General features: G+C 40.4%; 1 protein-coding gene across 1 annotated transcript in view; it reads left to right on the top strand.

Moving 5' to 3' along the window:
* Positions 1-27,522, top strand: part of SRGAP2 (SLIT-ROBO Rho GTPase activating protein 2) — a 250,781-nt gene that overhangs the window by 77,362 nt on the left and 145,897 nt on the right. The window contains 2 exon segments of the mRNA XM_051998502.1: positions 19,694-19,855; positions 19,858-19,885. Coding sequence (XP_051854462.1) covers positions 19,694-19,855; positions 19,858-19,885 — 190 coding nt within the window.

Here is a 27,522-nt window from a genome sequence, read left to right as displayed (position 1 = left end):
CTTTGGGTTTCTTGGTACTGGGAAATAAAGTGATGGTGTGTTTTTTTTCCCCCAGGGAAGATGTGGGATCATTTGTTCCAGATGAACATTCCATCATTCTGCTTAATTTTTTCCAAAAGAATATAGACGTTGTGTTAGTGATTAAGGGAAAAAACCTAACAAACTCCAAATTGCTTTATGTGAACCATTAAAGCAGAGAACAGTTATCTGGACTGTCCTGAAGCCTGAAATTGCATCTTGTCAAGTTGATAAGAAAAAAAGAGACACAAGGACCAATGAAGCAGTTCATTTGTGGTCCTAGTGAGAATTCAGTGTGAAATGTTGAATGACAGATTTTGGTCAGGGAAATACCATTAATATTTCTTGTGATCTTTCCTTGAGGTAGAGGACATTCTGCCTGAATATTTTGTGGTTCTGGTCCACAGGAACCAATCTTGTTTCTTTATGCTCCGAGAATTGTGCAATTTTTAGTGGGAACTCCCCTCTGGAGTCTGCTGAGTGGGTGGGGTGATGGGGAAGAGAATTCACTGGGCAGAACTCTTTCCTTAAGGTAATAACCTGGCACTGATGGACAAAAAGATAAACTTTCTTGACTCTCCTTGAAGCTGGAGAGTCAGTATCAGAGACAATTAAAGCACTACTCAAGAATTCATCAGGATTTAGAGGAGCTTCTCTAGAAATGCAACAATAATTGGTTGGTATGAAAATTACTCTTGCGTTGGGGAAAATCCAGATTGTTGGAAAGAAGGATGGAATGACTCAGGGAATCAGAATGGAGAGACATGTGAGAGGTCCTATGGTATAGTGCAAAGGGCACAAAAGTCAAAAGACCTAGGTTCAAATGGTAGCTTTGCTGCTTCCTAGTGCATGGCCTCATATACCTCAGTCCCCTGGGCCTCCTACTCCTGTAAAAAGAGATGGGTGGACAGAGAGCCCCTAATGGTCTCTGTGGGCTGCATGTCCCCATTCTGATCAAATTTGGTAGTCATACCATGTATCTTACACATTTTATTCAGCTTCTTAGATCTTTTAGAGAGTCTTCACTTGAACACAATCCCAGTCCAGAGGATTCATGGATATGCAGAACAATGGAGAACCTTCAAAAAATATGTATTACTGTAATGTCAGGATCTTTTCTTTGACCCTAGAGTCTTTTCAGTCTGTCAGGTCATCAAAACTCTTCTTTTTGCTGGGAAATCTGGATAAGACATAACTACCAGAAGGCAAGCCAGAATATCCAAGGCCTAGTATGCAGTTTTCCTGCTTTTCTGTCTCAGACTACATTGCCTTTCTCTAGACCTTTACTTTGCTCAGTAATCATGAATTTAGCCGACTCATATGAAAATCTGCTCTGTGTAAAAGGCACCACAAGGTGAAAAGAGTTATGCAGGTCAAGTTTTTGGGCCCAGATTGTGAGGCGAGTGTAGTTTCGGTAGGGCCGGTTTTGTTCAGTTGGCTGGCTGATACTGGCCACTAGCTTTGCTCTGGATTTTGATTTTGCTCCAAGCAGGTTCCAAATGTGCCCGTCTCTGAATTTGGAACGGCAGAGTGATTTCTCAGGCGTGTGAAACAATCAGACAAAGCTTGCAGCTGGAGACTTACTGCATGTTTATGAACATTTTACTTGCTCTTCATTGTCTAGTTCCTTTGACCTGAGTGAAAACAGCTGTTTGAGCTCTCACCCCCTCCTGGTGTCGGGAGCCTCAGACATGCCCAGGATAAATTGGGCATCTGGTACACCGTCTAGATCTCTGTACCCACTTATCCACCAAACGCCGGTCAGAGCTCCTGGCCTATTTTTGCTTGCTGGGATTTGTACTGATTTATTTGATGTTTCAGTAATTTCGGCTTAGGAGTTTGACTCCTTGAATGCGGGCTGGGGAAGCTACTAACTGGGTGTCACAGGCAGGGAGTAGCCCTGAAACTAGAAAATCATCATATTTCCCAGGATCCTCCCTTTTCTTTGGCTTTGCTCTTCCTTGGAACAGTTGCCAATAGCCTTGCTGTTCTTGAGTGATACTTAGAAAGTGGCCAGCTGAAGCTGGCTCTAAGGCAGATGGTATAGCCTGGTGGAAAGAATCTTGGACGAACAGGCAGACTTGGAAGATCAGGTTTTTAAACCTAGCCAGCCCTGGAAAGCTTTCATGCAGCAGGCCATTCAGAGTCCCATAATGCCCAGCTACGAATTAGCATTTCCAGGATTGGTAGGCCATATTTTCTTCCATCCTCGCCATTTTTTCCCCATCATGACCAGTGATTTAATTGTTTCAGCATTCCTTGTAAAGCAATCTAAACCCATGGAGATTGGCAGTTGCTTTGCAACTTACAGTGTGAGCGTGTTTGCCTGTTGTTTTTGTTGTTGTTTTTGCCTAGATCTATATTAATACACAGGTATCTGTATACATATCTATATAGACACATGTATCTTTATACATGGGGTGGGGGTGGGCTCTCGCAGGAGAAGGCAGACTCCTTGCGGGAGGGACCTTCCTTGTTTGTGCCCAGCACAGCTCTTGAGCTCCGAGGGTGGGTCACTTCTCCATCCCCACCACACAGATGTCGTGGCGTGGCTTCAGAGCTGGGGGACAGCCCGGCCCTGGCACCGGCTTGCTGGGCCACTTACTCCTCCGGTGCCAGACGCTTCTCACCTAGGTCCTCCCCTTCCCGGGCCTCAGTGACTCCCTGTGCGAAAGGCAGGCTGGGCCCTCCACTAGTAACGCTTCATGGGCAGCTTGTGTACGGAAAAATGACAGCCTGGAGTGGAAGACAGATGGCGTCACTTACCATCGACAAAGACCTTGCCCCATACGGGGCTCACTGATAGAAATCGACTTCTCGGGGAAGTACCCAGCAGTCAAGCCGCATTCCGTTCTTACTGTGCCTGGTGATTCCCGTGTCCGCACCCCGAGTGGAGTCGTTACACGTAATACATCCCCAGAAACATGCAGTTTATCTTAAGATGATAGCTGACTCCTCTCCGTCTTGGGTAGAATGAATGTCAATGTGAGGAGCCCCTTTTGGTTTCCATGCCTGCAGGACCCTAGCGCCTGGCTTTGCGTCTTACTTGAGAAGAAAAGGGGGAACTGAAGTTCACCGAGGCTCTCTAACCTAGTTTTGTGAAGTTGCCCACTCTCACTCTCCCTTTGGAAGCTGCATCCTCATATTCCTTTGCTCAGCTCTAGGCAATTAAAACCTTTGCTCTAGGGAAGCTCCCTCCTACTAAGGTTTCATTAATTTTACAAATTGCATCAGGGGACATTACATTGTGTACTCTATGAGATGGTCATAAATAATGAAAAGAAACAGCACTTGTCCAAAAAAAGCAAGCTGGCTGTTTAGAGAACATTCTGCCTTATTTTTTAAGTTGGAGATTTCTATCCATTTACAATTTTTTCCAATTTCACCTCTGCCCATAATATCCCTAGTGTGTGCAAGAATGGACCAAAACTTAAAGAGGTTATAATTTGATCATTGTGTGTCTTCTGTTTGCTTATGTAGATAAGAAGCCTTCTGTGACTTATTGGATGATTTGGAAGAGTAGTGGGGGAGGGGGAGGGGAAGGAGGAGGGGAGAAATTGCTTATAGTAGTAGTTAGAATGCTTTAGTTGGGTTCAAGGAGGCCTGAGTTAGAATTTTACCTTAGATAATGAGATTTGCACTTGTCACATTCTCAGTTTTTTCATCTGTAGAATGGAGACCTAATTTTTCACTTTTTTTCTTTCTTTTTTAAAAATCTTACAAATCTTATAAAATGACTAATACGGAAACATTTTTTACATGGTTGTACATGTGTAACCTGTATCTGCTTAATATCTTAGGGAGAGGGAAAGGGAAGAGGAGAGGAATAGAATTTGAAACTTATAACTTAAAAAGGGTAAAATTTGTTTTTACATGTAATTGGGGATAAAAATAAAAATTATTTAAAAATTTTTTCTAAACAAAATGGAAGTAATAAATATACCTATCTCATAGGGATGGTTTAATAATAATAATAATCCTTCAATAAGATTATATATACAAAATGTTTTGCAAACCTTAAAAGCTGCAAAAGCTACAAAACATTTAAAGTGTTAACTTGTGATACTAACTTGAACTTGGGTTGCTTTTTTACTTACCGGCACCATCTTCATCACTAGGCCCATCCTTAAAGCCTTTGCAGATCCACAGCTTTTAGAGCTTGTGTTTCATTGGCACCTCCTTTCTTAGGGCACCAAGCCACATTGAAGCATCTGTCAGAGGAGGATGGGAAAGAAAGGTCTACAAATTCAACCTAGTCAAGAGAAAGTTTGTTTTGTAGGGTATTGTTTTTGAACTATGGGCAAGCTCTTTGAAAATTTGATCTAGTAAAAGCTTGTACTGATGGAAAAAAGGAAAGATCAGAGGAACAAGCTAGACAAAGAAGAATCAGAAATAATGGAATTCAGTAGTCCTGTTCAATAAACTCCAAAACATAAATTGCCTAAGAAAGAATACCCTGTTTGGTAACAACTGTTTAGAAGTGAAAAGACACTTGGGCTGATGTTGGCTTAAACTAATAATATGCTATATTTCATGATAAATTCAAAGTAGACATGTGATCTGAAAATTAAAGATCATACCCTGAAAAAATTAGAAGAAAATTAAGCCATATATCTTTTACAGCTTGAGATGGGTAGATGGGGGTATATGTGAATTCTTAACCAGATATGGGATAGTGATTGTTAAAATCCAAAAGATAATTTTGAAATTGAATTTAACATGAAATTGAAAAGCTTTTGCATGGGCAAAATTAATACAATAGCTTAAAAGAGGAAGCAATTAACTAGGTAAAAAAAAATCTTAGTTTCAAATATTTGTGATGAGGAACTGATGCCCAGGATAAATAAACAAATAAGAAAAACACACAATATGAAAGGCTTTTCACCAGTAGAGAAGAGGTCAAAAGATATGAACAAATAGTTTTGAGAAGAATATTCTTTAAAAAAAAAAAAAAAGAAAGGAAAGAATATTCTCCTGTCATAATCATGTGAAAAAGAATACAGCAAAAAACTAATTATTGGGAAAATGTAAATTAAAAGAATCCAGACAGCTCATTTCCTACCCACCCAAATTGGCAAAGGTGACAATAGTTGGGAATACTCATTGTAGAAGGAGGCATGGAAAGATGGGCACACTAACTAACTCATTGTTGATTGAGCTGGGAATTGGAATGGCTATTCTGGAAAACCGTCAAGAGTTGGGTAAAAAAGATGACAAAAATATTCAGATCTTTTGATTCAGAAATTTCATTGCTAGGTGTGTATCCCAAGTAAAAATAACCGATAGAAGGAACAACCCCATACATACCTAGATATTTGTTACAGCACTTTTTGTGCTTACAAATAACAGTAGATGCCTGTTGATAGAAAATGACAGTCAGGATGAAAATCAAGAGATGATGTCAAGAAATTATAAAAAGGATGAATATAGAGTGAAGAAGGACTTAAATGACCTGGTACAAAGTGAAGAAGGCAGAACCAATACTACAGTATACACAATGACCATGACTGCAAACAATGTAGGAAAAGAGGAAAGGTAATATAAAAATTATAAATAAATAAATTGTTCTTAAAAAGTGAAATGTAGGAAAGAAAAATCTACAAAAAAAGAAATCTGGGGGGAGGAGGGAGGGAGGGGGAAAAAACGAAACATAAGTGATTGCAAGGGATAATGCTGTGTAAAAATTATCCTGGCATGGATTCTGTCAATACAAAGTTATTATTAAATAAAATTAAATTTAAAAAAAAAGTAAAAAAAAATAAATAAATAAATAATAAAAAAAAGAAAAGAAATCTGGTCCATTAATATAAAAACCCATGGATCCTTATGGTACTAATTTCTGACTTGTGTGATTAATTAGCACATCAGTGCTTTCAAACATTTGTTGCCTTCCTTCATAATGGTTTCCTCTGGTCTTCCTTTGTCTCTTGATTCTTACATGACATTCCTGTTCTGTGTTGAGAAAAGACAGAGTTTTCCATTATTGTCATTTGAACAACAACAACAAAATTACAGTTTTCCTTTTATTGATGATCCAGTTATATGTTTTCTAGAGGCTTAACTTAGGTTAACTATTGTGAGTTTACTATTCTCAAGTGCTAGTTATCTCAATGAAAATAACTTTTGGGTCAGTTTTTTTTTTTAATCAAAAATTCTCTTTCTGCTCTCCATCTCTTATCCCTTATTGCCAGAAGATGTAATTTATTATAGGTTAGATCTAGCAGACAAAACTCTTGATTCCAGCCTAATATAGCAACCTTTAGGTATTTGACCATCTTTCATGTGTGGACTCCAACAGTGGTATCACGTTTTGTCCTGGCCTTCTTTCTCAGCCGCTCCATCAGAACAAGCAGGACAGTGTAGTTTGTACTCATATTTCACTCCTACCTTATCCTTTCTCCAAATCTGCATCTGATCATTCTGGAGTTGAATCCTTTTGGAGCCACTTCCTGAAATCACTTTATAATTAAGTTAACATAGCCCTGTAATCAAAGCAGTAGGATGGCCCATGTTTCCTGGCCCATGTTTCCTGTCCCATTTGAATTTTAAAAACAATGTTATTTCTTTTAGTGATTCAGAACATGGACCTGATTAGATTTGTAAGTCCCCAAAACTTCTTGCTCAATGGATTTTTTTCTGACTTCATCCCTAAATACTGTGCTATAATTTCTGTTTTGGAATTGGGAATTCAGTCAATAAACACTTATTGAGCACTTACCATATGCAAAATATTTTAGGTACCAAGAGGCATTCGAAGAAGACATTCTTACCCTCAAGGAACTTATCATCTAGTTAGAAATAAGATATATACAAAGTTAGAAATACAAGATCATACGCATGGTAAGTGCTAAATAAGTGGAATACATGATAAATATTTGTAAGAGTTCAGAAGAGATGAGTCATATAGTTTGACCAATCATGAGAAAAAAGCCTAGCAAAGTCTGCATTCTCCCCTCTTTGACAAAGTGAACATGGAGAGATGAATCCTCTAGAACTATAGCTGGATTTCAAGGTTTCCTAGGTTCTCTTGCCTTGAAGCTCTGAGTTATCTTTGGCTATGAGGAGACTATGGGTGACCACAGGAGATAAGGCTTGAAAACTCAGGAAACTGAAACTTGAAAATGAACTCTTAAGACTCCTCAAGGCAGTGCCTTTCATTGGGCAACCCTGTTGCACAGACTAGAATGCCTGCTGGTTCCTGGGCTTCCTGTGATTTCCCTAGCTTTGTGTGACCTTCAGATGGCTGTGGCCAAGGTTCAGAATGTGCTTTTTAAAAATTTTTTTTCATTTCTGGCAAGAAGTGAAACTTGAGCTTTGTCAGATTCAATAATAATCACAAAATGATGAGAGAGAATGATTTGAAAATTCTGGGTCTCCACTCTGTTTTTGTTGGTCATGGGGTTTATGAAGTCATACAATTCTAGAACTGGAGGAGAGCTCAAAGCATCTAGAGTCACAGTGGTTCTCGAACTTTTGTTTTCAGTATCTTTATCCCATTAAAAATTATTGAGGATCTCTCCAAAGCGTTTTTATTTATCTGGATTATATTTATAGACATTTACCATATTGGAAATAAAAACTATTTTTGAATTTGTAGGCCTTCTAAAAGGTCTTCAGAGATCCCCAGGATTCTCTAGACCATACTTTGAGAACCATTGATGGAGAGCAACCTACACCTGAAGCATGAATTTCATCTGCAACTTTTTTGGGGGGAAGAGAGGGAGGCAATCTGGGTTAAGTGACTTGCCTAGAGCTATACAGTAAGTGTCAACTCCCCCAGTGATCTATCCACTGTCCCTATCTGCAGCATTCTTAAGTGGTCAACAGACTTCTGCCTGAACACTTCTAGGGAGGAGGACCCCATGATTCCAGGGCAGCCATTCCAGTTTTGGGTAGCTCAAGTTGTTAGGAAGTTTTTCTCTTTTATTAAAAAAGCCTGCCTCCTAAAAATTTCCACCCATTTCTCTTTCATCAGAATTAAGAATCCTGGCCATTACAGATGGTTTTTGTTTGTTTTTTTGTTTGTTTGTTTGTTTGTTTTTTACTCCTGGAGTAGTTGAGAGGGATAACAAAGGGTCACTTTTTCCTAGAGACAATTGTGACTGACATCTCTCAAAGTAGAATTTGGTTTCTATTTATCATCCCTTTTCAGAAGAAGTTATAAAAAAAGTTTTAAAAAATGTAATTGGGGCAATTTCACGGGACCCTTCATTGCCACTTCTGCTCTTTGAAAACCTTTCCTTCCTTTAAGGTACAATTCAAGTTCTGCTTGCTTGGTGAGATATTCCATACTCCCTTACACCTGAGAGTGAACCTCTCCCTTGTTGTATTTCTCCTTATATTTTGAACCTCTTCTTTTATCTTATCATTTAATTTATCTTAGATTGTGAAGAGGATCAAATAAGATAATATATGTAAATGAAACAGTAAATCTCTATTTAATTGTGACTTTTACTAAAAATGAGAAGTAATATATTGCAATAGATAGTTTTCTGTACTTAGAGAGTCAGGAAGACCTCCATTTGAATCTTTCTTTGTGGATTCTTGGGCAAGTGGCTTAAATTGAAACCTCAGTTTCCTCATCTGTAAAATAAACAATATCACAAATATGCTTGGATCAAGAAAATAATGTATATAAAGGGTTCTGCAAATGTTGAAGCAGTAAAATAAGTAGGTTGTTATTGTTTGTACATATGTCTATCCTCCTGTTAGATTGTAAACTCCCTGAGGGCAAAAATTGTATCCATTTCATCTTTAAACTCCTGGCTCTGTTGAATTTAAATGTAATTCACTTGGCTACTTGAGAGAACTTCTAAAACCCTTCTGAGGGCTGTTTTATTATGGGCTGTTTTATTATTTTCTTCCAGTTAATAAGGCCAGATCACCATCATAGGATTCCATGGCTCTGGAGTGGGGTGGGGAGGAAGGGGAGGACAAAGGGAGAATCATAACACAGCCTTAGAAACAAATTTAGAAAATTTGCTGACCTGAGAAATTGGTGGAGGGTTGGGAGGGGGAAGCAGTTAGGTCAGCCTTCTCAAGGAAGTCGATTAAAGATTATGTATAGGACCCACAGCTTCAGAAGTATAGAGAATTCCCATTTGGAAAGCTTCATCCACCAAAGCAGATTAAGTCTTTCTTTAATCTATGGTTTTATAGTTGGAGTGTTCTAAACTTTTTTTCCATGTGTGTCGTGGTGTAAACCTTTTTGGCAGTTTGAAGCCTATAGGTAGACATAATGTTTTTAAAGCCATAAAATAAAATATATAAGATTACTAAGGAAACCAATTATGTTGAAATAGTTATTAAAAAATTTTTTTTAAAGTTCTGGGATTCCAAAACTCACTGCCTCTAAGAATAATTTAGAGTACCCAGAAGTTGAGTGACTTGCTCAGAGTTAAATAATCATATGTTAGATATGGAGATTAAACCTAGTTACTGTCTCTAAGGCTAGCTCTCTGCTAGGTCATTTTGTCTTAAGGAAAAAGGATAGTTTTTCATGAGTTTTTCAAGGGAATAAGAGTTGGACTTCAGAATGTATGAAATGCAAAATTTGGTCCTGGTATCTAGTCCTTTTATATTTTTATCATTGTGGGGATGGGGGGGGGACCCTGCTTATGGTTCCCATATTCACCAGTAAACCAGCAAAAACAAAAGCAAACTCCACCTTGCCTCAATCTAGTTCTGTGCTCAGTGCTATTATACACAATGAGTAAAAAGCAGTAGCTACCTGCCAGGAATTTATGATCTCATTTTCTCCCAAATCAACTCTGCTATTACATTAAACAGCTAGAAATATGGTTTCTTTTGGCACCATTGCCTTTACCTATTTGGACATCATTCAGCAGCTTGGTGTAATGGAAAGAGAGTTGAACTTGGAGTCACCCTGAGTTTGTTTTCTGGCTTTAACCATGAGCAAGCAAATCATTCTTCCTCTGTGAGCTTCTGTTCCTATTAGAAAGTGGGCCCCAAATTTTATGTTTTATGTTTTTTTTTTCTTGTGTGTTTTTTCCCTCTCTTGGTGGGGGAAGCTGGGTAGAAGAAGGACATACACCTGGGTCATTCAGAAAAAAATTAAAATTTCTAAAATAAAGTGGGTCCCCTTAATGTATTAACTGCCTAAGTGTTAAAGCATATTACTATTAGTATGCACTCAAAAATATTTGTTGCTTGATTCATCAGTTGCACTCTAGTCTTTAAGGGGTATCCTGTTTGTTTAAACCTCTAGTACTAGAATAAACAAATTAGATTGGGGGACATATCCCAGAGGAGCAGCCTGTCCGCATCCTCTAGATGTTTTGTTTGTTCCACAAGGTAAGGCTAGATTTTTTTGGTTTGGGGGGAATTTCTCTCTTAAATATCCCAGACAATGCAGAGTTGTTAAAATGACTAGTGGAGCATTTGCTGTGACAGCCTGTTCATTTGGGAACCATTTGTCTTTGATTTGATATTGAGTCACTTCAAAGAGCCTGCGGCCATAGAGATAATGAAAGTTCCCTTCACCCTAACATCTCCCTAATTCTTATCCTTTGATTTCAGTTACTTGATTCTACTGGTTTCCAATCATTTGACTGGAGGCTGGAAGGTCGATGGAAGAGAGGAAAGAAGAAGGGAAGGAGGAAGGAAGGAGGGAAGGGCAGGGAAAGGAAGAAATGTCTACCTTTGTAATTGCTCATCTATCTAAGGGATTACCAATAAGAAGACACTGCATTGTTGCTAATGATTAATGTTATTTCTTGCAGGGATTTTCCATTCATAGAATTCATTTGCTCACTTGTGGCCTCTGCACTGTTGTCCGAAAACAACTTGAAAAAAATGTTTCCTATTTCTTAATTTAATAGACCCAGAAAATCTTTCTGCATAAATCTGCAATTCAAATCTTCCTTAAAAAAATTTTTTTTCTCTACTCCTGTCAAAAACAATCAATGGGTCCCCATTGCCTACTGCTAATCTAAATTCCTGGACTGTGAGAGAGATATTGTGTGTGTGTGTGTGTGTGTGTGTGTGTGTGTGTGTGTGTATACGCACGCGTATATTCCATAGTATATATATATATTTTTTCATTTAAGAAATATTTTATCTTACACTTAGCTCTTCTCTTCAGTGAAACCAAAATCTTGGTAATAAATATGCGTAGTCATTTCCTCATTGATTATGTCCACATTATAAGTCTCTTTGCAATTTGTGTCCTTTCCTTTCTATGCACCCTATTTGCCATCTCCGATCTCCATGCCTTTTTAATGATCATCTCTCATGTTTAGAATGTACTGCCTTTCCTTCTTTCTCTCAGAGAATCCTGCTTTTCCTTCAAGATACTGCTGAAAAAACACTACAGAAGTTCCTATGTAAAAGTTCTGGCAACCTCTCCAACTATCATTGTTCTTCCTTTCTATCTTTATATTTTTCCTGTGTATATTCACACATGACAGAATAGTGTCCTAAAAGTCTTTAGTAGAGTTTTCAGTTTTCAGTTTTCATAGCTTAAATAAGTTCTTGATCTTTAATAGCTTAAAATTCCAGCAAGACTACTGGGACATCCTATACATGCACTTGTCTCTCTGTCAGGTAACTCCCTGGAATCAGGAAGAAGGAAGTAATCCCGTATCTGGCATCTACTAGTTATGTGATTCTAAACAAATCATTTGCCCTTTCTCAGCCTCAGTTTATCTAAAATGGAAATATGAATAGCTTTTAGTTATGAGGATCAGATGATGCAATAAATGGTCAGTGCTATACTGGCCAACATTAGAATGTTTGACTATGTCAAATATTGAGTACGATGATGATTCCTTGGTAGTGGGTTTATATCAAATGAATTTATACTATGGGAAGCTGTCATTTTTCTGGGAAAATACATTATTCTCACTAATCAGGACATAGCTATAAGTGCCAGGGAGACGATGCCTTCTTTCTCTGTGTTTGTATCTCCAGAATCTAGCTTGGGGCCCCTTACAAAGTGCTGGCACTCTAATTGTTGAATGATTGATTAAAGGCCTTTATTTTCTCTGAGCTTCAGTTTCCTTATCTTTAAAATGGGAATAATCATACTTTGACTTCCAGTCTACATCATAGTTTTGATCTGAGAATCAAATGAAATCATGTCAGATTGCAGACTTGAACGTGCAGTATCAATGTCCATTGCTATTACTGTCATGTTCTCAGATTATTTTCTGAATTACTCTGGCATTATGAGTGGGGATTGCCAGTATCCTCCAAGGCATGCCTTATAAAAAACTGAACAACGTGGCATGTGCTCTATGAATATTTGCAGATTAGAAACACCATTAGAGTGGTTCTCTAAAGACCTGGGTTCAAATTCTTGGCCTGATACTCCCTATATCAAAGCTTCTGAAACTGGGTTACAACCCCATATAGGATTGTATAACCAAAAGTGGGGTGTGAAAATTTTGGCAGCAGTAAAATGTACCAAATATTCTGCCAAGATTAATCTTTATATAAAATTAACAAACACATTTATCTCATTAGTATGCCGATTTGCTTTCAGTTTTAATAATTAATGATAAAATTATGTATGCTAAATAATTGTTTTAAAATAAATTTCTTTATGATTTATTATCAGTAAATGTTTGTTTTGGTTGACATGGGAGACACTGGCACAGGACAGCTCAGCACGGTAAGCCCTCATTAGAGAAGGTGCTGTGCTCTATGAGCAAAGCAGAATTGAAGTGGCCCAAAATCAGTGAAGCTACTCCAAATGTTCCCAGGAACTATTTGTGTCTGACCCATGGCAGGACATCCAAGTCGTATCATTCTGATCAGCCACAGTTGGACACACGGTAGCTCTACTCTAACATAGTGATATCGTTTGGCTCTCTTCGAGTACATAGGACAATAACATACCTATATGCTCAGGGTCATATAAAAATTTCTCAGGTGAAAAGAGGTTCCTAATGGGAAAATTTAGCAAGCCCTTCCTTCTATAACTGTGGCTAACTTATTTTCTTTCTCTGGTCCCATTTATTCTTCTTTAAAATGAAGGAATTTAAACTGGATGAGCTAGTTCTTTCTAGTGCCAGTATACTATCCTGTAAACAAAGAGAAAGGACCCTTTGTGTTGATTTGTTTTTGTTTGTTTGTTTGTTTGTTTGTTTTGGTAGGAAAGAATTGTTAATAATATAGATCATAAGATTTAGAGTTAGAAGGACAATAGAGATGAGCTAGTCTGTCTTCCTCTTTTTTTCAGTTGAGGAAATTGAGGTACAAGAGTGACTTGCCCCAAGGTCACATAAATAACTAACAGAGCAGGTATTCCAGTCCAGGCCCAACTCCAGGTCCAACAAGATGACAAGCCTGAGGCCCTAAGTTCCTTAGAGAGGGAAACTTGCTGGGTAAAAGAGTTAGTTCATACTTACTTGGCAGCTCATTCTGACCTTCTCCTTCCCTAGAATTATTTTGTAGAGGAAAGATTAAAGTACAGATAAGATCTCTTAGTAAAAGATATGCAAATTGAGCTTTCTGAAGACCTCAATTGTGCTCTGATTTGACAGATACCAGAAAGGTAATGGGGGATTTAATTTTACTTATAGTACTGTGACAGCAGGTGTTTTTGAAAAGAATTGAACCAGCCAGAGCTGGATTTGTGAGAAAAATCTATTGAATTGTTATCATTATTGTTATCATTAGCAGAGATATTAAAGGGAGATATCTTTTATTTATACCATTTATTAACATTGACTGAAAGACAAGGTGATTTGCTATATACAAAATATATGCGGTACATAGCCCAGCGCCTGGCTTCTGGGGAATGGGGATGGGGAAAGAGAGGCTAAGACAGAGAGAGAGAGAGAGAGAGAGAGAGAGAGAGAGAGAGAGATGGTTTGTCTGAGCTTAGATAGTACTAACATTTAAAGAAGAAGCAAAGAAGAAATAGAAGTTATTTGTTTCCTTTCCCCCTTTCTGGGTCTGTGATTTGGCAAAGTGTGCTCAGAAAGGTATATGTTGGGTGTCTACCTATAATTGTGAAGATTTCAAATAAGGAAGAGGCCTCTGTTAGAATACAGAAGAGGTTACCCTGTGCTGAACAGAGCCCACCTAAGATTTCTCCCTTTGGCCCTTTTGGAAAGGAGAGAATTTTTACATTGCTTCTTATCCTCTTAGCTTTAGGTCAATGTCTGGCCTAACTTGGCCTGTTTAGGACTTTTGGACTTTCTTTCTGCTGAATAGTTAATGTCCTGAACAAATTGTATTTCCCTTTCTCTCCTCTCCTGCCTCTTCCCCATAAAGCATGGCGGTAGCTGGGTGTGGTTAGTTATTCAGTCTTACCCAAACCTAAAATTACACTTCTCCAGAATGCTGTGCTGGCTCTATCTGGGGATCACACACCAGAACAGAAGATGCCCAATGGACACTGCTTGCCATGTTTTGATATGTAAGTCCCCCTGAAATGATAAAGTGGGAATCAGCCAGTAGAACTTAATGTCAGAGCCAACCTGGGGCCTGGCTCCCAGTTTGTCTTAGGCAGCGGACGCAAATGCATTTGGAAAGTGAGACACCCCCCACAAAGAAAGAATTGGAAACTATAAGTTTCTTCATTTTTGGTCTCTCTTTTCTTAACTTTGGGGTAATTCCCTCTTAACCAACGAGAACAAATCTAGTTTCACTCTTGACTTAAATATCTATATGAAACACTAACCACATCTTATCCACAAGTATCTTCCTCCTCCTTTCAAAAACTATTGCCCCATTTTCTGTTTCACAGAGTGGTTTCTATAAAAGGATGCTGTATTCCAGGAAAAGTCTTTAAAAAATAGAAAGGAGAGGCAGAAGATACTAAATTTGTTTTAGGGCTGCCGCTGAATTCTCTTTTGTCCTGCCATGCCTTCCTTGGGCCTGCCTGCGTCTGTAAGCTGGAGTTTCGTTATACTCATAGGTTGGAGCTTATTCTCATGACTGAGCTTACTTAAAGAATAAGTGAAATAAACATCACAGAGCTTGGCACTATTCTCTGAAGAGTTGTTTTAGGTATAATGCTCCAGGCTGGGTTGCACAGGACTTCTGAGTCAGGGAGAAATACTCATCTATGATTCCAGTGATCCTTTAACTTTGGGCTTGGTTCAGAAGGGAATATGGGCCTTCCTCTGAGATAAAGCTGCTTCTAGAAACTGATGGGAAGTTCTAGTGACCTGATTGACTTCCCCAAATAGAATCCAAAAGGATCTCATGGCTCCCTGGATTCTACCTCCGCCAGTGGGAGAAATCTTGCATGAGTTGAACTACTGTACCAATTGAGGCAAGGGAAAGGAGAGGAGGGGAATTAGAGGGAATCCCTCTAAGCTTAGACAAGCCCCTCTTTTCTTCTCTGCTCTCCCTTGGCCACCCTGTCATCCCTCCCCTCCCCTGAGTAGCTGCCTCCTGCTTGGGCACGAGGCCTGGGCGTGCTGGCGTTCAGAGGCCTATTGTGTGCAGAGGCAGAGAGCTGGCATGTCTGCCATGCAGCACCCTCCCGCCCCAACCCCCCTTATTGTTTTTCTTTGCAGCAGTGATGAAAATCCTGAGGCAGCACATTCTGCTTTGGACAGAGCTTGGGCTACTTTCTGCCTTGATACAACCAAGTGGAACCCAGAGGTCTAGAGTTTGGCTTGTGTAGTGAACATATTTGTGTTCTGAGGGAGACAGGGGAGATTTACTGCCACTGACCTTTGGAGGGATGGGGATGGGACATCTCCCAGGGACAGGTGGAGTGCATCCTTGAATCTTTTAGTTTATTGAGTTTTTCTTGGCAGGGTGGTAGAATTCTTGAAGTTTGTTCCCTTATTTTGCCTGCCTTTAACCCAGTGCTGAATGACCTAGGGCTGTCTTTCACATGATTTAATTAAAAAAATGTTTTACTTCCTCTAAACCCACCCTTTAGAATAGCTCTAGAAAGTGGGCGCAGACAGCAAGTGCAGACAGGAGACTTCCAGAGTGAATCAGTGAGCTAGTTGAAACAAAGCCATAATTAGCCCCCAACCGGCGTAATCATTCGAGTGGTGAATGCTGCAATTTTTGAGATGTTACTCCCTAATTATTATTGTTTACCCCAGGAAAGGAATCTACAACATGGTCTCATTTCCTTTGGTTCCCTATTCTGGTATAGTATCTAAAAGCACTAGCCAAGTCTTCCTCTAGGAATAGTCCCTTGGCTGATAGAAACTTTGAACCAGCCTACCTTGAACTAGTGGTACAGTGGGGAGAAATCAGGCGTCTTGCCTTCTCCAGCCCTATAGCCACAGTTTCAAGATGCTAAAAACTGGCCTGAGTTGGTCATCTTCCCTGTTTAGGGAGAGGAGGAGGTTGAAGGAAATAACAGCTGGAATATTACTGGTTACTGTCCCCATCTTCCTTCCCCCTTCCCCTCCCTATCTTCTTTTCATTTCAAACTCATAAAAAAGCTGGTCTGAGGGCACCAGAAGATTTCCCAGTGCACCCATGGACACCCTCTCTGGGCCACTTATTCCTAAGCTAATAGAGGGGAAGGCAGGAGCAATGTCTTAGCACCCTCTAAAACTAAACTTTCTGGTGGCCTGGCATTATGAGAATTAGCTCAACTGGGATTGTCTTTCCCCTCGCCTCTCACCTTCCCCTGCCAGCTTGATCCTCAGTGAGCCAGAGTTCTCAGAGTCCTACACGTTATTTTAGCCCACTGCCCAGCTAACTAATCCTCCTGCTAGTCTGCTGACTCAGTGACCAGGGAGCTTTTTCAGCCTAAAGAATCTCGCTTTCTTATTTTAACTGGACACTCTTAAGTGACAGCAATGAACAATTGGGTCTGCTGGCCAAGCCTTCCGCCTAGTCCACAGCTGCTTCAGCTGATGGGTTACTTGCCAACATACAGGAAAAGCAGGCGTAACTTGGAACATTTTTATTAGGCAAGTTCAGGAATCTCTGGGCACATGAGGGATCTTCCATGATCTCTGGCTAACTTTCCTTCATAGCAAGCTTTTTCCTTCATTTCCATATGTGTACATGGACCCATCCTGACAAAGGATCTGCCTCTTGGCCAAGTCCACCTCAGCCTAGTGGTAAGTAGAAGGAAGGAGCCAAGAGTCCTATCTTCCCCAACACTGTAGCTGCAAAATGGTCAAAGCTGGCCTGAGAAGGGTCATCCATCCTGCTGTACCATGGGAGGGGCCGGCATGGCGGGCAAAGGAAAACCGCTGAAATATTGCTGCCTCTGTGCCCCCCCTTGCCTTCCTCGTACTTCAGTCCCCTGGAGAAGCCACTCTGAGGGAGACTTCCTGCTAGGCCCAGAGCATCCTCTCTGGGCTGCTCCTCCTAGGGTAAGACTAGAACCGAGGGAGGGTGCCCTTTTAATGACGAGGAAAGCAGTCGGGTAGGGAAGGCTCTCCAAGGAGCGCCCTGGGGCCCAGTTTCAGCTCCGACAGGTCATTTGGGAGCCAAGCGGCCCAGGCAGCTCCAAGGGAAGAGAGCCAGGGGAATGGCTAGGTAGCTGCGAGAAGCCCATGAGTCAGATGAGCAGCGCCAGAAGGGTGCTCTCTGCCCGCGCCTTGTAGTCAGCATATGGCTCTGGTCCTGAACTGGCCTCCCATTCCCCGCCGGCCCCACGACAGCAGCGGCCCTCTGGGCAGCCCCAGTGCTTGTCCTCAAATGACTTATCAATGCAGAGGCAATACGGTTCCCGAGTTGTGCCTGGAAATAAACTTGGAGAGTGGGTCGGGAAAGGACGGGGATGGGCCCTGATTGGTGGATTTCCTTGGGAATGGGCAACTCCTCCCCTCTCTAATAGGCCCCAAGGGAGCCCTGCTAAAGATAAAGGGGATGGCCAGCCAGGGAAAGGTGGAGAAGATAAGGTCTGCAGTCTCTGAGGGGGGAGACAGGATGCCGCATGGCACACTCCTGCAGTCCTTGTGAGCTGGGAGGCAGGCAGGCTGGCTTGGCAGGGCCCGCCTTCCCGGAGGTGCCAGATCTGCCTGCCACGCTTTGATGTGATTGACTTCTCTGGCAGGGAGGGGTCTGCAGCCCTGAGGAGGCAGCAGGTTGGGATGGCAGGCAGATTGGGTAGCATCTGGAGCCACCAGCACTTCGGGTCAGGAGGGATGGCTTGCCTGTTCTCTCTAAAGGTGGTCAGAGAGGTCTTGCCAGCCGTGCCTGGGCAGTCTGTCTAGGTCTGTCTGACATGATGGAAGAAAGGAGGCGTTGGTGGGAAGGATGCAGTAGGGATTTTGCCACTGCACAAGTAATAGGCCTTTTGGACTTTGTGACGATATTTCTTCACAGACTGGAAGTAGCTTGTGAGTTTGGATCATAGATAAAGCAATGGGCGAGCATGCTTGATTCTAACGATACTATTTTTTAGTGTCTGAGAAACCTGCAATCTATCCAAACCCCTTTTTGAGTGTCTTGGAAGTTAACCTTAGGGAAACTACATGACTTACCCAGAAAAACACAGATTTTAGTTGTCAAAGGTGGAATTTGAACCCATGGTCTTTGACTGTTGTTCTAGTATGTGTTTGTTTATTTTTAATTATGCATCCTACCTCTAAATTTCATTCATTCTTAGTTTGCATCTTGGGCAAATCTTCTCTTTTCTCTTTCTCAAACAGCCCTTTGGCTATAACTAATCACTCTTGCCCCCAGGCCCCAGTTTCCTCCCTTAGAAAATGAAAGGGTTGGCTTAAATGTCTTTTGTGATTTTGTGTATCCCTTTAACTCTCTCCAGCAAGTGGAGAGAAAAATATTAAGACAATGTCTACAAAGTATATCCTTTTGGCTTTATTGAGCACATCTTTTTGTATATACAAGGTTAAATGGTGCCTTGAAAGAGGGAATAGTGTTTCTGGAGTTTTTCCATACCCAAGGATTTCTGGGTAACTAAGATGAGATGACAGAGAATTTGTCTTTTATTAACCTCCATGAGGCGGATGTGGAGAGGTGGGGGGAGAGACAGATAACTGGAAAATGGGAACTCTTCCAATTCAGTAAACATTTATTAAGGATTTTCCAAGGGTGTGGTTGGGGATAAAAAGATAAAAATTATATTGTTTCTGTCCTCAAGGATACTATGTTCTTCCAGGGAAGCAAAGGAAAGAAAAGACTAAAAGGAGGATAAATAGGGCCTGAGCTGAACCTCAGAGACATGAGGAATCTGAAAGACAGAGATGAGGAGGCTATGTATTTGGGGTATGGAGCAGTGCTGGAGGTGGGAAGGTCATCTAGTTTGATTGCATGGAAGCAGGTGTTTGGAAACATCTTGAGTTTGGGGAATGGCTAGTGCAAAAAGGAGTCTTAGGAAATGAGGCTGGAAAAGTCATACTTGTACTTTTAGAAGATGGTTTTGGCATAAAGAATAATTTGGAAAGAGGAGGCTGGAAGTGGAAGACCAGGATCCTCAGAGAGATATTATAAGTAGTCTTACAGAGGGAGTGATGGCCATATGATTGGAAAGAAGAGGACAAAAATCAATTATATGAAGGTGCAGTCCTCAAGTCTTGGCAACACTTTTGCTCGAAGGGGGCACAGTGCTAAGGAAGAAAAAAAGCCAAGGTTAACATCAAGATTTTGAGTCTGGGTTTCTTGAAGATGATGGCTCCATTAATGAAAAAGCAAGTTTGAAAGGAGGACGGGTTTAGTAGAGGTATGGATGATATGCCAGTTTTGGTTGTATTGGGTTATTTGGGGTTCTTAATCTAATCTTATTCACCTGTTTCTGTTGCAGAGATCCGTGCCCAGCTCACGGAACAGATGAAATGCTTAGACCAACAGTGTGAGCTACGAGTACAGCTGTTGCAGGATCTTCAGGACTTCTTCCGAAAGAAGGCTGAAATTGAGATGGACTACTCCCGAAACTTGGAGAAGCTGGCAGAGCGTTTCCTGGCCAAGACCGGAGCACCAAGGACCAGCAGTTCAAGTAAAGTGTTTCACAGTTTTTCATTGTGGAATCTTCTGGAGAGGCTGGGTTTGTTAATCCATGGTTATTTCAGCTTAGAAAAGTGGTCAGGTATTTTTTACAGGGCTGTTACATATTCAGCCTGCCATTTCAATTAAATCAGAATAAATTATGAGATATAAAGATGATGAAGTATCCAGCAGTTTATGCTTGGTATATCTTATCTGCCATGTTTTTCAGCTTCATTGTTTTTTGCAAATTATAATACAGAGGAGACAAAGACCCCTTTATCTCTTGAATATACTGAATAATGAATCCAAGAATTAGGTTGGATGAACCAATATGATAACCCTAATAAGGTTAATCTGAGAGTTTCTCTTCACTATAATTTATCTTGGAATTGTTTTTGATTTTAACAGATTTGATACACACACACACACACACACACAGACACACACACACACATATATATATATAAAACTTTTTCATAACTATCAACTTGGGAATTATTATCTGTTGAAAATTTTGGTAAATATGGAATGGTTCTCAAGAAGTATAGATTCAATTAAATGATCTTTCTTTTATTTGAGTAGTCGACTCTCCTAAAAAACAGAATATTTTAGAGTTGGAAAAACACTTAAGAGTTCTTAAAGTTTAGTTGTATTATTTTACCGATAGGGAAACAGTCATATTTAGAGCGGAAAGAGACCATGAGGATCATGTAGTTCAATGCTCTGATTTTATTAGAGAAACTCAGACACAAAGAATGACCCTGCTCGCCTAAGATTCCATAACTATTTAGTGATAGTGCTGGGATTAGTGAGAGTATACTGGAGTTGGAAGCAGAAAGATTTGGGTTCATTATGAAATCTGATGCTGGCTCTGCAACTGCAACAGTCACTTGAATTCTCTGATCTTAGTACTGTGCTTGACACATTGAAATTGTTTATTAAGCATGTGCACTTCTTAATTCCTCTATAAAATGAAAGAATACTCTCTTTTTTTTTTTTTAAATAACTTTTTATTGATAGAACGCATGCCAGGATAATTTTTACAGCATTATCCCTTGCATTCACAAGAATACTCTTTACTATTTTGCCTACATGCTTAACAAAGGAGATTGTGGTCCCAGTAGTTAACATACCATTGTTACCTCTCCTGTTTGTTCATCTCTGAGGGGTTACCTTGAATGAACTCCCTAGCTTGAAATCTCAGCAATTAGAGTGGATTCTCCAAAGAGGCAATGGATAGGGCATGCTATTCAACTCCATTTTTATCAGCCAATAAGTATGTTCTAGAAGTTTTAGTGCAGCTTAAAGCTTTAATAGTTTAAAAAACCTTAGGGCAGTTTTAAGCTTTGGTAGCTTAAAACTTTGGTAAAATCAAGCAGTTGGTTATATGAGACTGAAATTCAAGAAAGAAATTAGGACTGGATTTCAAAGTCATCTGCCATGCCATGGAATGCTAATCTACCAATGGAATGGTTACCAGGAGAGAGAATATATAGAGAAAAGAGAGACAGGGACAGAGACTTGAGGGAGGAAGTGCTTAGTCTTAAAAGGAAGAAGATGGATGATAGTCTAGTAAAAGAGATTAAGGAAGGATCAGGAAGGTTGTAAGAAAATTAGGAGAAAGTAGTGCCAAAGAGGTCAAGCAGAAAAAGGCCATGTGGGAAGAAGGAGGTGATTGATAATGTCAAAAACAAGAGAGGGATAAGGACCAAGAAGAAGCCATCAAATTTAACTATTAGGAAATCATTGGGAACCTTCAGAGCATAATTTTAGTCAAGTAGTTGAGTCAAAAGTCATATTGTAGGGAATTGAATTGAGTAGAAGGTGAGAATAGGTTCTTTTCAGTTCTAAATCAATTTCCCTGAAGGGGCTATTTGTTTAGGTACCTCCTAATGTGAAAGGGAATTAGTTACCAGGGCTGGTGTTTCTGCACCATGTTGTGATGGTACAAGGAGGCAAGGGGTACAAAAGTAGAGAATAATGTACTGTCGAACTGTTTTTCTACTATTATATCAAGATTGTGAAAGAAGTTGAGCCAGAAAATAGGGAGATGATAATGATGATGACTATAATGATTAAGATGTTAACAGTTGACATTTATGTATGTATGACTTTAAATTTCATAACACACATAGTCATGAACTCATTTGATCTTGATAATAACCTTGTGAAGAAGATTATTTTATTATCCTCACTTAACAGATAAGAAAACTGAGATCCAGAGAGTTTAATTAAATTACAGAGAAGGTAGAATGTAGGATTGGAGTCAGGAAGACCGAGTTGGAGTCTTGTCTTAGACACACTTAGTATCTGTATGACCCTGGGCAATTCCCTTGGACTGACCCTGCCAGGGAATAATGAGGTAGCCCAGAATTGACTAGGAGAGAAAACTGGATTGGGAAATGTAAAAGAGCTTTTAATGACCTGAAGGTTCTCCTGAACTGAAGGCCTATCCTTGTGAGCTCCAACATACTTCTATTGTTTTTGTACACTTCTGAGTCATGGAACACCACTGTCTCCAAAGAATTGAAATTGAAGATCACCCAAAGAGCAGCGCAGAGGCACACAGAGGGAATGAGCAAGATGTAACATATTACACAGAAAGCATTAGGGATTAGAAGTAGTATTGAGGATGCCATCAGAGAGATAGGTGAGCTAAAAGGAAGAGGGGTTGGTTTTGGTGGGGATCCCTAATGGGGAGCCCCACATGCTTCATTGTTATCCTTACAGCCTAGAGAAAAAACGAAGAAGTCCCCCTGTTCCCTCCAGCACATGGGGTGTTCTTCCATGAGTAAACTTCAGGGAGGACTTGGAAAAGAGTTCCACAAAATGAACAGACATGGATGGGTTGCAATCTGTATCATACAAGGAAATATTAACTCTAACAAAATCACAGACCGAATAATGGTGTTCCTGAGGACCCTCTGGAAAGGGAGGGTCTAGGAAATTCTTGTCATTTTTGTTAATTTTTTTGCATTTTTTTGGCTGTGAACATACAGCATCCCTCTCAAAAATGTATGCTCCTTGAAGCAGGGCAGTCTATCTCACTTTATATGTGTTTTCCAGAGCGCAGTATGGTGTTGGACACACAGCGGGCACTTAATAAATACTTGTTGATTAATTTATTAATGCCCTGGAACTGGTAGGAATGAGATGACGCCAAGTGAAATTTTCAGGGGGAGCTTGATTCCTTCTCACCCTAAGTTCTTGGCAATTTAATCCATCAGTATAGATGAGGACTTATAGAGAAGAGCTGGGGTTTGTGGGCAGGGACTAAACTCGACAATCTTTGGGTTCCTTTCCAGTTGGTCCAGGCCTGAGGTATGGAGGAAAGCATCAGCTATCGGGGAGTGGGGAGAAGAGGGGTATCACGTCCCAGAGCAGAGGCACAGCAGTTTCCAGTCCCTCCCTTTCCAGTGTGTCTCTGGGGCCCCGTTATTCTAAAACCTCTTCAGTGGTGACATTCCTTCAGATGAAACCGACTGTAACACATTCACGTCTGCCCACCTTGTAGAAGTCTGGTCTGTGTCTTCCCCCGAGTTCTCCCAGAAGCTCCTGTGGGTGCCCCCTGCCTCCTTGCAGAGCTGGAGCTGCTGCTGAGCCAGCAAGGCTACAAAGGTGTTCTCTGCACTGTAAGAGCAGCCCCTCGAGGGCAGATGGAGATGTTTGCCCTTGGGATAGAGCAGCTGCCTGCCAGGGCCAGTCAGTCCTTAGGGATCTGGCCCCAGCCTCTGAGAAATCTGTTTCTCACCCTGGCTGGATTTCAGCCACACATACTGAGTTAGGCTGGGACTTCATTAAAGTTCCTTCTTAAGTGGCTGCATTGGAAGGCATATGCCGCTGAACAGCCTTTCCCCTCTTATCTTAGAAACCTTCTTTCTCTGGAAGCTATTCCTCTGTCACCTGGGGGCTCCCCTCCCCACTCTGCTTAGATTCAAGCTCCCTTTTGTCCTCTGCCATAGTGAGCTCACTTCTGACCTCCTCCTTAAAAAGCCCATAACATGATGCCCATTGCACCATCCCTATCTTCTCCTCCTGCCCTCTTGTCCTTCCCTGAAATCCATTATTTATGAGATGTTGCCAGCTTTGTTGTAGATGGATCTTATTTTTCACCCCCGTTGAAGCTATAGATGGTTGCTTCCCCAGCCCTTTGGCCCATGGCACAACAAGCTTTAGTTGTCTATCCATCCTGATTAGAGGGATGCTAGGCTTCTATCTTCCCAGATTAATTTTTAAAAAAGAAACAGCCTATTAAATGGTGGTAGAAAACCCTCACCGGGAAGATGTGATTGCATTTACATTGGGTTCCTGGAGAAGCAGAAACATCTTCCTCTTTCATTCTGAGGCTTTGATTGTCTCTTTAAAGTAGGAGCTGTGTTAATATTGCCCAGCAGGGTTTTAATTGATGCTGCACTGTATTTTTTCTGCTGTAAATTACCTTTTGGTGGTCTCTTGCTTGATTTTGATCCCCTACTTTGAATGGCTCGTCAGTTTCCTTCTCCCTGAGTTTTTAAAGGTATACTCCTATCTTGTCCCTTCTGTCTCACTACTCATTTGTGCTGTTTTCTAACTCCCTCTGTCATTGTCATCATTAATTAGCACCCCTGGTGCAAAGTATCATCTTTGTCCTTGAGGAAAATACAAATATGAAAAATAGCAGAAATTTATAAAGCACCTTAGGGTTTGTAAAGTGCTTTACATTCATTATCTCTTTTCATGTTCATATTCCTTTGCAGTAGGAATTACTATACTATAAGAAATTATCCCCTTCTTACAGTTGTGACTTGTTCATACCTATAGAATTAGTAAGTTTTTTATTGTTTGGTCTTTTTTCAATCATGTGCAACTCTTCATAATCCCAATTGGTGTTTTTTTGGGCAGAGATAACTGGAGGGGCTTGCCATTCCCTTCTTCAGCTCATTTACAGATGAGGAAACTGAGGCAAACAGGGTGAAGTGACTTTGCCCAGAATCATATGTGTCTCAGGCTCGATTTGAACTCAGAAAGATGAGTCTTCCTGACTTCAGGCCTAGCTTTCTCTGCATTATATCACCAGCTGCCTTTTTTATAGAGGCAGTACCAAACCCAGTTCTCTCTAGCTCACACTGCCCCTGATTCCTCAGGAGTTTATAATCCAGTGAAGAAGTGAGATGTATATACATGAAAATAACCACAGTACAAGGGAGGGTGTAATCAGTTGTGCAATAGAAAAGAAGTACTCTAGGATTTCAGAGGACAGAGCAGTTAACTTCCAGCTGGACTGGTCAGAAAATACTTGGTGGAAGAAGTCGGATTTGGGCTGGGCCTTGAGGGTGGGCAGGATTTCAGGAGGTGGGGGGAGCCGGGACATTCCCGGAGTGCCCGGGGCCAGCAACCATTCTATGATCTGCCTCTCCTTCTCAGTGGAGCTCCTTGAGACCTCGTATATTTGATGCCTGCGTTTTCTTGTTGTCTCTGACTCTCATCTAAACCTTCTGCTCATTAACTTCTGACCTCCTCACTCAACTGGAACTGCTCTCCACTGCTACCAGTGATCTCCTGGATGCAGATCGCATTGCCTCTTCTCAATCCCCATCCTTCCTAACCTCTCTGCAGTCGTGGATACCCAAAGCCCCTTGCCTCTCTCTAGGTTCTCATGGCCAGTTCTCCTCTTACCTATCCTCAAGACTTCTTTTTGCCTGACTTTAATCCTTGCCCTTTTCTCTAATTAGGTGTCCTGCAAAGCTTTGGCCTCGGTTCTTTTCTCTGGATTTGGGCTCGGTCCTTTTCTCTGGATTTGGGCTAAATGATATGGCTTTATATTTGTGATCTTTGAAAAGTGGGGAAACATAAAGAATGTTCTGAGCACCATGACTGAACAAATTGCTCCTGGGCATAAGCGTGTTCAGATAATAGTAATAATACATTTATATTATGTTTTAAGGTTCTTAAAAGCCTCCTCACACCAGTTCTGTCAGGTAGAGACTTCCATTTTATATATGGTCCCACTGATGGGTATGCTCTCTATAGTCAGAGAATTTCAGAAGGGGAAAGAAGCCCATTTAATCCCACCCACCCTTGAATTTAAATCCCTTCTACAACTTACTCAAGCAGTTATCCAGTCTTTGCTTAAAGATCTCCAGTGAGGGGACTCCACCATCCCTGCAGGCAGTACATTCCATTACTGGGCAGCTATAATTGTGAAGTTCTTCCTCATATCGAGCTTCAATTTGCTGTTTTGAATCTTCCACCTATTATGTACTAGTCTTAGTTCTCTCCTCTGTAAACCATTTCTCCCATTGGATTTGTATTTCTTTGGCTTCCTACCCACTGTACACTACCCCACAATGAATTGTAGTCCAAAGCTGGACCCACTTCTTGCCCATGTGCAGTGTTTATCTAAGATATGTATTAATAAACTAGCTTTATGGGCTGGTCATCTAACTGCTTATCAAAGTGAATAGTAGGCATTTTTTTAATTCATTGTTTTTTCAGTCAGTCAGTTAACATTTATTAAGCACCTATTGTGTTCCAGCTAAGCACTGAAGATACAAAGAAAAATAAAAAACAGTCCCTATTCTCAAGGAGCTCACATACTAATGGAGGAGACTGTCATGCAAACAATTGGCAGATGGAGGGTAATCCCAGAAGAAAGGCACTAAGATGGCATACTCCAAACTCTCTTGAATGATCATGGATCATATATACTAGCTTTGCACTTTTCAGGGACTTGAGATAATTCAGGTCTCCCCCATCTAGAGGGTATTCCATTAGGACTTTGTACTGGATATTATCCCTGTTAAGCCTCTTTGTGTTAAATGTCTTGGTGAACATGACCCAATTTTGTGTACCACATGGGATATTAATAATTAGAAAATCACCAATCAAAATTCTTTCATTGCATTTTAAGGAATCTTTTGTGATTTAAACATATGCACATGAGACATGTGCTTTGAGGAGGGCTTATGAGGAAGCACTTTGTTTTACTGAATCAAAAGCTTTTTATATAGTCAACAAATAATAGGCATAGTGAGGTCTTATTTTTCTCTGTACCTTTCAGCCAATTATGTGACTGCACAGATGTGGTCTGCTGAATAAAATTATTTGAGAATGTCTATCTGTTCCTTTCTTATCAAGCCTGCTCTTGATAACGTTTTTAGATTATTTTCATAGAGATTTTGTAGAGATGGTAAAGTATGTATATAGGCTAGTAATTATTCGTATTTTTTGATCACCTTTTTCAGGAACAATAGTATCCATGGTTTTTCCTAAGCATTTGTTATAAACTCCTCTTTCAAGCCTTAAGAATCAATCCTTTTATTTAATCAAAGTGTACCCAAATTGGGTCTCCTGTATTTTATATATTTGGTCAGACACAACTACTCATCCTATCTTTGTTTTCTTTTTGTCATTTCTGTTCCCTCACATGACATCCTAAAGACTCTGATGTTAGAATCCAAATGTTATACATTTGGTGTCTCCAATGTTATACATGGAGAAAGCAGTTTATTATAGAAGCTTTGACAGGTCTTTTCGATTTTTAATCTTTTTTTGTCCTCCTTCCAGTTTTGATCCTAAATGCCCTTGGAATGGCCATCTTTCACAACAATTTATTTAGTTTGTTTTTTCCCCACACAATTTTCTATCCTTCTTCTCCATAAGATTTTT

This window comes from Antechinus flavipes, chromosome 4, assembly GCF_016432865.1.
Source record: "Antechinus flavipes isolate AdamAnt ecotype Samford, QLD, Australia chromosome 4, AdamAnt_v2, whole genome shotgun sequence".
NCBI classification, from domain to species: Eukaryota; Metazoa; Chordata; class Mammalia; order Dasyuromorphia; family Dasyuridae; genus Antechinus; species Antechinus flavipes.
Note: the sequence above shows the minus strand (reverse complement) of the source record. Positions and strands in the feature narration are given on the sequence as shown.